At 53.1% G+C, this 10793-nt stretch overlaps 1 protein-coding gene across 1 annotated transcript; it reads right to left on the bottom strand.

The window, feature by feature from the left end:
- On the bottom strand, positions 1–4417 carry LOC109384817 (chymotrypsinogen B). The gene is made up of 7 exons (XM_019646472.1): positions 4340–4417; positions 2552–2655; positions 2371–2450; positions 2188–2266; positions 1761–1941; positions 703–836; positions 1–227 (listed from the first exon to the last, which is right to left on the bottom strand). Exons 1-7 carry the CDS (start codon positions 4389–4391, stop codon positions 66–68), a joined length of 792 nt encoding a protein of 263 aa, XP_019502017.1. The 5' UTR covers positions 4392–4417; the 3' UTR covers positions 1–65.
- Between the last annotated feature and the right edge of the window lie 6376 nt (positions 4418–10793).

Here is a 10793-nt window from a genome sequence, read left to right as displayed (position 1 = left end):
TCAGTGTTTTTGTACAGATGCTTTTATTAGGGACATTAAGCGGGGGGATGGTAGGGGCCACAAGCTCAGTTGGCGGCCAGGATCTCCTGAACCCAGGGCATGAGCTCCGTGACGCGGGCATACACGGCAGGCGTGGAGGTGGAGCAAACACCGCTGCCCCAGGACACGATGCCCACCAGGGTCCAGGCTCCATCCTTTTGGCAGACCAGGGGGCCGCCAGAGTCACCCTGCAGAAGGAAAAGGGATTTGTGTCCAAGCCTGAAAGGGGTTTTTGGGCCCTAGTGTGCCCTGACCTGGCCAAGCCCAGGGGGTGTGCAGAGAAATGACAAGTGTGGACACAGTGGCCGTGCATGAGATACTTAGAGCTGGGCCATATGGCAGCCCCAGCTCTGTCACCTACTCCTGGAGAGCCTGGGGCAGGTAGCTTACCCTCTCATCCCACCATCATATGTAAAATGGGCTGAAAACGTCCAGCTCACAGGGTGGGTGTGAGATTAAATACCTCTGGCAAGCCTGGCACTACATCTGGCCAGAGCAAGCCCTCATCGGGGCATCTGTTAGTGCTGGACCTGGCTTTCACGGGGGCACCGGGCAAGGAGTGAGGTTAAGTAGATTGTAGCAGAAAGGAGTGGCCCTCCTGGCCTGACCAGGGGTGGAGCAAGGGCAGCGAGGGTGAGCAGGGTGAGCCAAGTGAGACCATACCATGCAGGAGGAGACGCCGCTGGCGCCGGCACAGACCATCACGTCGGTGATCTTGTTGCCCCAGAACTTCTTGCATTGGTCATTGGACAGGAGGGGCAGGGCCGCCTGCTGCAGCTTGTCGGGGGTCTTGTTGGCTGGGGGGACAAAGGGGGCGGGATCAGGGCTCTTCATCCCATCAGCCTACCCTGGGTAAGAGACCAGGGCTTCCTGGAGATGCTGACTCGCCCAGTGTGCGCCTCGTCCTTCACCATTACGGTGATCATGGATATAAAGCTCCTCACCTTCCCTTAGACCCTGCCAGCATCTATGGGACACAGTTCCTTTCTGATGACACACCAGGCAGTGGTGACATTGGTTCAAGCACAGTTGTTCAAACAAACCCTGCCCTGCCAAGCCCTGCGGTGGTCTAGGCCCTGCCGGCCACTGTGTGGTAGGCAGAAGGGCTGTGTCCTCCCTTCCAGGGAAGGGGGCTGATGACCTTCTGACTGGACACACTGGAGGGACCTCCACCACTCTTGGAAGCGATGAAGGGAACCCCCTCCTTCCTCCTGCCCTTTCCTGGCTGCTTCTGTCCTGTTAAAGGACCAGCTGGGGGAGCAGTGGCCTGGGCAGAAGACCTTAGGAGGCTAGAGAAAGAAGATCAGGCAGGGCCAGCGGCCGGGAAGGTGAGATGAGGCTGGACTCGCAGGGCTCCGACCCAGCCCTGGACATCTGACTCCCGGGACGAGCTGGATGCACCCGCCCTTCTCAAGTCAGAAGCGAAGACCAGGTGGAGACAGGATGCTGGTGAACTTGGTGCAGGTGAGTGAGGGCGAGACTTCCTGGTACTTAGGTGTTTCTTATGCAACTTACTGTTCAAGTGTATATTATTAAACTGCGTTTTTATTCATGTTTAGGAAGTTTTTAATTAAGAGGGTTTAAATAAATGGAAAGACTTATGACTGTATTGGAGTTTAGGGGGGAAAAAAGAGCCCTATGGGTCCCACTGGAGACGCCTGCTGCTCAGGCAGCTCCAACCCCAGACACAGCTCATGGGGGAAAGGCCACGTCATGCTCACCATTGTACTTGGTCTTGCCCCAGCCGGTGGTGGCGCACAGTGTCCCGGCGGGGAAGTCGTCGTCGGCGTCAGGCAGGCACACGGCGGACACGGTCTGGGAGAAGCGGGCGGGTGTGGCCAGCTTCAGCAGGGTGATGTCGTTGCGGACGGTGAGCATGTTGAACTTGGGGTTCTTGAAAACCTGTGGGGTGAGGCCAGAACTATAAAGTGAGGCTCTGGGAATAAATCAGCCACCTGCAGCTTTCAAGGAGACAAGCTCCTTTCCTGGTGGCCCGTTCACAGAAAGGAGACCCACAGCCCAGGGTGAGAATTCTGAGGCCACATCTGGTTCCTGTCTGTCAAGCAGCTGAAGGCTCCTCTCCCTCTTGCCCCTGTCCCAGCCCCTCGGCTGAGCCTCCCCGGCCAGTGCAGCAGGGTCTGGGCGTACCTTGGCAATCTTCAGGACCTGGATGTCCTCAGCATCTGAGCCCTGGTCAAACTCTCCGGCCACAACCAGGTGGGAGGTCCTAGTGGAAGCATGTGGGGGCTAAGGACCTAGAACAGGCCCTGCTCACCTCCCCCGACCCAACTGGAGCTGGAAGCAGAGCCCTGAGCATGCCCGGGCCCTCACCTGACACCGCAGTGGGCAGCGGTCACCACCCAGTCCTCGCTGATGAGGGAGCCCCCGCAGAAGTGGAAGCCGGTGCTGTCCTGGAGGAAGATGGAGAGGTCAGTGCTGGCTGGACGCCAGCAGCCCCGAGCAGGCCCACCACCCCAGTGTGTCCCCCACTCGTGTGCAGAATCCCCCTCACCTGCAGGGACACCTGCCAGGGCCAGGAGCCTGGGACAGCATCTTCCCCATTGACGATCCTGGACAGGCCACTCAGCACGGGGTGGATGGCGGGGACCCCGCAGCCTGGGGCAGATGGGCAGGAAGAAAGGTGAAGAAGTGCCGAGGCCTGGAGCTAGTCTTCAGAAATCTTGGTTTTTATGTCAGCCGCCCAGGCCAGCTCAGGACCCCACTGCCGCACTCCCTCCTCCTCCAGGAGCCTTCTCCCGGCACCCTCCAACCTGTAGCTTCAAGGATCCCCCCCCACGCAGCCTGCTGACCCTAGTCATGCTTCAAGGATGCTACGGGTCGGGCCTGCTCCCACCCAGGGCCGCTCTGCCTAAAGGAGGAGAACACGGCCTGAGAAATCACACTGCCGGGCCCCAGACCAGTCCCCGAAGCTCCAGTGCTCCTTTTCCTCAGTAAACTGGGGAGTAAAGGGTGCTAACCTCATGGATTAAGCTCACCCATTAGACTGGTGTGGTGAGGGGGCTGTGGGATTAAAATCTGATAACCCAAGTGCACGGGGAATCGGGAACTCGGACACTGCTGAGGGGAGTGTGATAGCTGGGCCCACGTTGGGCTCTCTCTTCTGGACATTCCAGGAGCTACTCATTGTACAAAGTGTAGTTTCTTAGCTAGTTCATAAAACGGGACTTTGATTCCACACCAGAAAAGGACATACTGGGGAAACAGAAACCAAAGGACTTGAATTGTCACAGAAGAATGAGAAAAGACAGGTGTACTTATGTGCCCGTGACACATTTGCTGGGTCAGGACCAGGTGAATTCTCAGCACCTGTGCAGGGGGGTTACAATTTGACAACAGTAAGGAAAGTTGGGTTAGGACAGCCCCTCTGACCAGCCAAGTCACCTTGAGGGTCACATGGGCCTGTGGGCGCAGGGAGATGGACTGGCCACTCACTGAAGAGTGTTATCACCAAAACATATGCCATCGTAATAATCTATTATCTTGTAACAGCAAAAGGATTAGAAATAAACTGTGATATATTTACACAGCTGAGTAAGTGAACGGGCTGGGTCATCGACAGAGATAAATCTAAAACATCACGTGGGTGGCAAAAGGTAAGTAGAGTGTCACTCTGTCTGTAAGTTTTTACAAAGGTTATATGTTGTTTGTGGAGTTATAAATATGTAGTAAATTGCTAAAAAACCCACGCAGAAAGGACACACAGCAAATTCAGAAGAGGGTTCACCTCCCAAGTGGAGGAGGGAGGAAACAGAAGGGAGCTTTAGCTGAATCTATTTTATATTTTAAAAGAAATGCCTCGAACAAATCTGCAAATAGGTAACATTTTGCTAACTGATGGTAGGTACGTGTATGTCATATAAATTTACATATTTTTAAAAACTATTCCTTCTTCTTTTTTAAAACTAGAAAATAAAACTTTAACAAGTGCCTGGCCCATAAATGAAACACCCGGGTGGAGGCCTTGGGAGGTATCTGTGACCACACTCTGCCTCTTCTGGGCCTCAGACCTCAGCAAGGCCTGGACCTGTCTTTTTCGCCCACCTAGTGCAGGGTGTGAGACTCAGAAAGCCCCGAAGGACTCCTCTCCTCCCTGTAGCCTGTCTGGAGGTGACGCCACGGGTCAGGGAAGGGGGCTCAGAGCTCCCTCTTGGGCAGACGCCAGGGCTCATTCCAATAGAGCCCTTCTGATGGGGCCTGACTACGGGGCCACTGAGGGCTCAGAGACCTCCACCCCACCTTCTCCCAGACTTGCTGGCCCCACCCCTTCCCCGACACTCACTGAAGGCAGCACCCACGAGGGCGAAGCAGGACAGGAGCCAGAGGAAGGCCATGTTGCTAGAGTCAGGGAAATGTGGGATGCCTGCTGTGTGGAGCCCTTTTTTATATCCCCTGGGACCCCTAAAACCCCGCCCAGTCCCCCAGCCCTGCCCAGTCAGAGAAGCCTGAGAGCCACCCTCCCTGTTATCCAGGGACCTTGGGCGATAAGAGGGGGCCAAGCCCCTCACGCAGCCCAGCCTGGCTGTCAGCCTGGGTCATCCCAGCCCCTGAGAAAAGAGCAGCTGCCCTAGCCCAGCGTCATCCATAAGACTTGGCAATGCCAGCCATTCCCAGGGCACTGTGGGCAAGGCCAGCACACAGGCTGGCAGCCCGGGCCTTGTAGAGACCAGCTCTGTGCAGTCTTTGCCAGGACACAGGTGCAGGGGGCTGTGCTACTCCCAGTTCAAGAGGGGAGATCCACAGCTCCTAACCACAGGAGATCCCACCACAGAGCCAAAGAATTAATTCAAAGAACCCCAGCTGGTCATTACTGGGAGGCCACCAGTCCCATAAACGCTGGCTGCAGGTTCTCGGCCAAGAGTGTGTTCACGCATTGCTCCCCAGGAAGTCACATATTATAAGGATATTCTGGGTTATCCAGAGGGTCGCCTCGAAGCCAGCCCGGCCAAACAGCTTTAGAGCAGGGCGTGAGGCCGTTGGTGGGCCTGCAGTGGCCGCCAGCAGGTTATAGATTGGCAAACGCGCTGCCAGGCAGTCCCAGGTCTGCTGCTGGGCTCCACTTGATTCTCTTTTTCTGTGATAATTCACAACTTAAGAAACTAGTCATTGCATAAAGCTTTTGTTTCTTATAAAATGGGGCTTTGATTCCACCCCATTTATTAAAGGATGCCCTGAGGAAACAGAAAATTAACGATGTAATACACCGGTGATGCATTTGTCATAAGTGGAGGCCAAATGACTTCTCAGCATCTGTGCACAGGTTCCTTCTCTCCCCGGGGGCCAGGCCGGGGCCCTCACAGGAACAGGGCACACATGGAGCCGAGACCCTAGTGAGAGAGACGGACACTAAACAAGTAAGAATATAATGCTCTAGGTCCAATAACGGAGATGGAATGGGGAGCCCTGCTACTCTATACAGTCCAGTGTGGGCATCACGGATGAGGTGGTTTGAAAAGAAAAATGCAGCAGGCAAACGGAGACTTACTGCCAACACTCTGTGGTCAACAGGCCATGGTCACCTAGAGAGAAGGTGGTCAGAGTGAGCAGGGCAGTGTCACTGGTCTCTGTTTGAACTTGATTGGATTTGAAGTTTTGTCTTTGATTTGTGAATTTAGTTTTGTTTTACAGTTGTGTGTTCTCATCAGGGGGGATATTCAAAATGTTTAATTAACCACTGACCAGAAGCTCTGACCAGTGAGAACAACGGCTGGGACCAATGGCTGGGACAGGCTGTGGGGAAGGGTTGAGGCCACCAAATTTTGAGGACATAGAGAGTGGGGCCAGCAGCTATTTACTAACTGGGTCTGAAGCTTTTTGATATTTTAACAGGCTATGTGGTCACCCAGGGCTGTCCTGGCTGAGGGTCAGCCCCGGCTTTGAGCATAAGGGGTTACACATTTAAATTCCAGGCCAGGGTAATTTTTGAAATATTAACATTTGCTTGTTTTTTTCCCCTTCACTCATTCCAGGCAGGTAGTCAAGCCATTTATGTTTTCCTTGACTCGGGGATTTTTCCACTGAAGTCCCTGGCTTTTCAGCTCTGTTGTGCAAGTAAACGCTCAGCCGACTTGAGTATGGGAGGGGTATGGGCTCAGAAGTCTCTACCTGGTCTGCAAAGAGATCTGTGTATATTTGCTGATGTGTATTTTACCTCGAGCAATTCCATTTGGCCCCAACCCAAGCAGACCACGAGATGAGCACTGTCTGGGAGCAGGGTGATCATTTACAGAGTGATAGCCGTTGCTGCTTGCCCAAAGCCATCGGCTCCTTTTTGTCCACACAGAGGGTTTCCATGGAGGGCCACCCCACCCAGCTCTGGGGAGAGCTCTGATTAATACAGGCCAGTGGAAACACATAGGGGTGAGGACAACCCCAACCCCACCCCACTATGGCAGTCTTGTGGGGAGGTGGCACTTGGCACTTTGGCTGCCATCATGAGACCTGGAGAAGAAAGACAAGAGATTCTGACCCAGAGCTGTACCATCGCTGAGCTGCTGAACAGAGGCCTGCAAATGCACACTTCCAAATCTCTGCTTGCGTGCACTCATGTGAGAAAAGTAAATCCCTCTTTTAGCCACTGCCAGGAATGCATTTTATTACAAAAAATAATCATAAGAATCTTAAGTAATATAAAATAATCATAAGAATGGTACTAGATGTCTCCCATCTTCCCCTTCAGATCCACTCTCCGCCCTTTTCCACCTTATGGGCCTCAAGCAGACTGCCCCTCAGGGATGAGACTGCACGACAGCTTCCCAGGCTCTCTGGCCTCCTGTAGAGGTCAGCCTAGGGGCGGCCCCAGCAGGAGCAGGGCCCAGGGAGAGAGAAGTTGGGTATTTATTCTTGGGTTCCCTCCGAGACGCTGCTACGGGTTGGCTGCCTCCCACTACAGAGGCCACAGATCCTTTCAGCGCCCCTCTCTGTAGAGCCACCCTTTCTGGATACCATAACTGCATCCTCCTTATCCTTTCAGCTCGAGGTGTGTCTCCACTGTTGCTAGAACCTTGTGTACCTCACTATCCCTTGTTGGTTTCCCTAAACCCTGCCAATATCTTTGTGACAATTCCCTTTATTAAAACTCCTCAACCCAGTTCCAGTGTGCCATCTGCTTTCAGGCAGGACCATGACTGATATAGTCACTGTGGCCCCAAGACCCCTGAACATGGAATCCTGAGGTTGGGTTGCTCCCACTGGAGGCGTCAAGGATAACCTCTTTGCCAGAGCAGATGAGACCCTGGGGGCCCCTGGCACGCAGTAGCATCACATTTACTCACATTAACACTGGAGGTGGCAGAGGCTGAAATGCAGGAGGGAACAGGCCCTGGGGGTCAAGTATCTGTGGCAATAAGTTCCTACAGCATCAATGGTGATCATAAATGTTGAGAAGGCCTACAAATGGCCAGTGAGCACATGAAAAGATGATCAAAACCACCAGTCATTAGGGAAATGCAAATCAAAACCACAGGGAGGTATCACTTCACACCCATTAGGGTGGCTGATATAAACAAAAACCAAAAAAAATAATAAGAAGAATTGGCAAGGATGTGGAGAAACCGGAACCCTTGTGTATTGTTGGTGGGAATGTAAAATAGTGCAGCCACTGTGGAAAACAGAACGGCAGTTGCTCAAAAAAATTAAAAATACATTTACCATAGGATCCCGCAATTCCATTTCTGGATAAATACCCCCCCCCAAAACTAAAAGCAGGGTCTCAAAGAGGTATTTGTACACCCATGTTCATAGCCCTGGGGAGGCCTCAGGATGGGGAAGAAACGGCCAGCCGCAGCGACAGGATGCGGGCACGTCAGCAAGCAGCAGTGTGACACCCGAGGAGGACCAGCTCCCCTCCCCATGTCTGGGCACAGTGCCTGCCGAGGATGACGGAGGTTACCGTCCATGGGCTGAGATTTGGTTTCAGGCTCCTGGCAGAATAAATGATGAAGATACAAGTATGTTCTCTAATAGAAAAATAAAGAAAACTACATTTGTTGCATGCCTGAGTTAATGAGAATTACTTCATTAAAAGGAGCAAAAAGAGTGTGGAGTGGGAGAGGGTCTACAGCCCAAATGTCCCAGTGGGAGAATTGAGTACACACCTGTGGTGTACTTACGAAGCACCGCCCCGCAATAAAAAGGAAAACTACTGATACACGCAAGAACGCAAGTGAATCGTGAAACCATTTGGCTGAGCGAAAGAACCCAGACTCAAAGACAACAATACTGTGTGGTTCCATTTATATATTGGGTTGTCGGAAAAGTCATGATGCATTTTTGCAACAAAAAAACATAGAAAAAATACGTCATGACTTTTCTGACAACCCAATAGAACAGGCAAGACTAATCCACAATGAAAGAAATCAGAACAGTGGGTGCTGGCTGCCTCAGAGCAGGGGGAATTGGAAATAGGCATGAAGGGCCTTTCTGGGTAATAGCGTTATTTTATACCTTGGTTGTGGTGTTTGTTACACTATGGTATATACTGGGGGTGCCAAAAAAAACTGTATACACGTTTTACGATAACACTGCGACTCTTTTTTTTTTTTTTAAGATTTTTATTGGGGAAATGGGGGGATGGGAACAGCGGTGGGAATTGGGGAAGGGGAACAGACAAGTTGCTGTTGTCTTGTTCTTCAGTCAGTTGTGGAGGACGTCGCCTCACTGACCCAACTTGGCACCATCATTGCGCTCTTCCCGGGCAAGGCAGATCAGTTGCTGGCTTCTGGACGGCTGCTTACTGCGGCTGCTGGCCGCTCACGCTGGCTGCTGGCTACACACGGTAGCCCATGGCAACCCACTGCCACAGGGGCCGCAGCCTATGCCGTCGCCAGCGACTCACGGCAACCCAGCTCCAGGTTGAGCTGTTGTTCAGCATCTTAGCTGTGGAGGGCAGTGTCACTGGCCCTCATATATGGGATCCGAACCGGGGCCCTCTGTCATCCCAAGCCAGTTCTTAATCATCGCGCCACTCGGCCGGCCCAACACTGCAACTCTTAAAATGAGTATACTTTTTTTTTTGACACCCCCTGGTATACGTAAAAATTTATCCCTCTGTTCACTTACGATCTATGCATTTCACCATCTATAATTTATTCTTCACTATATCTTATTTTTAATAAGAAGAAGAAGAAGAGGAAGAAGGAGAAGGAAGTGGAGGAGGAGGAGGTTGGAATGTGACCCCCTCAGCTGTAGAGTTTCCAGGGGAATTGCTCCCTCCTCTAAGGAGGCTGACACCTGAGTTCTGGCCTCAGGGAAGATGCCACAGTCTTAGCAGTTCCAGTCCTGAGTCAAGCGTGCACAAGGCCCCTCAGCCCTCTGAAACACCCAGATGCTGGGCAGAACCTGGAACCTGGCACAGCCCCCACCTGAGGTCAAACCCCAGGAGGTAGCTGGGCAGGGACTGAATCAAGGCCTCCTGTCCCCAGCAAAGCTCTTCCCCCTGAACCCAGGCTGCCTGGGAGAGTGCTCCCCTGCAGGCCGTTGGTTGCCTGTGCACACCAGGACGGGGTCATCAGAATAAATTTCCTTGAGTTACAGCTTTCCCTGGGCTTGCTTCAGCATTACCCATTAAACATACTAGACCTTACATACTTGCAACGAGGTACCAAGTGCAGTGCAGAGTTAAGGTTTTGGGAAATGTCAGACAACCCATAAACAAAGCTACACTTGCTCCCTGGGAGTTTGCATGAACATAGATGGGTGGGCTCCAGGAGTCTAGGAGAAGAGGCAGAGTTCCAAACCCGAAGGTGGGAGAGAAATATCAGCGAAAAAGTGGAGCCCAAGAAAATAATCTTTTCTGTAAACTTGATTGGCTAAACTACGTCTGGGCGCAGAGATCCGGCTCATCCAGGGCCTCTGATGGATGCATGCTTTGCAGCTGGCCAGCTGCAGCCCAGGCAGCACTGTGAGGAGAAGCTCACTGCCCAGGGTGGAACAGCACTGCAAAGGCCCAGAGACAGGAAGCTCTGGGACTGTACATTAGGGGAAAGCGGGCATCTAACACTCAGCCCTTAGGGGTCCTTCCTTTGGGTGGGGGTTTGTCCCGCAGGAGGGGGGTGGGGGTAGGGATGGGTGCAGAGGGCCGCGGCGCAGGTCCAGCCCCGCCAGCTTCTGGCCCCTCTTCCAGCTGGAGTGGGGCACCTGCGAGGCCCACCATCCCTGCCCCCACTAGCAGCTGTGCTGATTCCCAGGCCTCAGCAGCCTGTGAGGGCGGGCAGGCAGGGCTCCAGCCAGCTGTCAGCTTCCAAGGCCACAGCCACTGGCCACAGGTTGGCTCGGGCCACCGCGTCCTCTCCCCCACCTGCCCCGCCCCTCCCCTACTCAGGCCCCACCACCCAGGGGTGGGTAGAGGATCACAACCTGGATCCCCGATCCCGGTAATGTCTCCACCAGGGTCCTCCTCTGTGTGCCCCTTGACCTCTCCGCCCTGGCCTCCGGGCCTCTTGGCTTTTTGCGACACTCAGGAGAGCTCCGCCAGTATTCCCTGTGTCTGGACACCTGCTCCTCCGGCCTGTGCTTGGAGCGCACCTGTAAACCCTTATGTTGCGCCTTAAATGTTCACAGTGAGGCCCTCGGGCCTCCGTAGTAGTAATAATAATAATGATAATGTGACTCGTTAACGTGGTAGTAATGTATGTTTTACTTTTTTTTTTTGCCCTTTTCCCTAAGCTCTCCCACCCCTTTCCCCCGTGGAAGCTTGCTAAAGGCAGGAATTTGTTTTTTTTTCTTCTGTTTGTTCT

Source organism: Hipposideros armiger, unplaced genomic scaffold (genome assembly GCF_001890085.2).
Source record: "Hipposideros armiger isolate ML-2016 unplaced genomic scaffold, ASM189008v1 scaffold_102, whole genome shotgun sequence".
NCBI lineage: Eukaryota > Metazoa > Chordata > Mammalia > Chiroptera > Hipposideridae > Hipposideros > Hipposideros armiger.
This window is presented reverse-complemented; position numbering and strand designations above follow the sequence as displayed.

What these genes read in the sequence shown, in the direction of transcription:
- LOC109384817 (XM_019646472.1), bottom strand. Translation starts at nt 4,391, where the DNA reads ATGGCCTTCCTCTGGCTCCTGTCCTGCTTCGCCCTCGTGGGTGCTGCC. An exon ending in AGGTCCTGAAGATTGCCAAG is followed by an intron (nt 1,942 to 2,187) that starts GTACGCCCAGAC and finishes CTCACCCCACAG; the next exon opens with GTTTTCAAGAACCCCAAGTT. An exon ending in GGGCAAGACCAAGTACAATG is followed by an intron (nt 837 to 1,760) that starts GTGAGCATGACG and finishes TTGTCCCCCCAG; the next exon opens with CCAACAAGACCCCCGACAAG.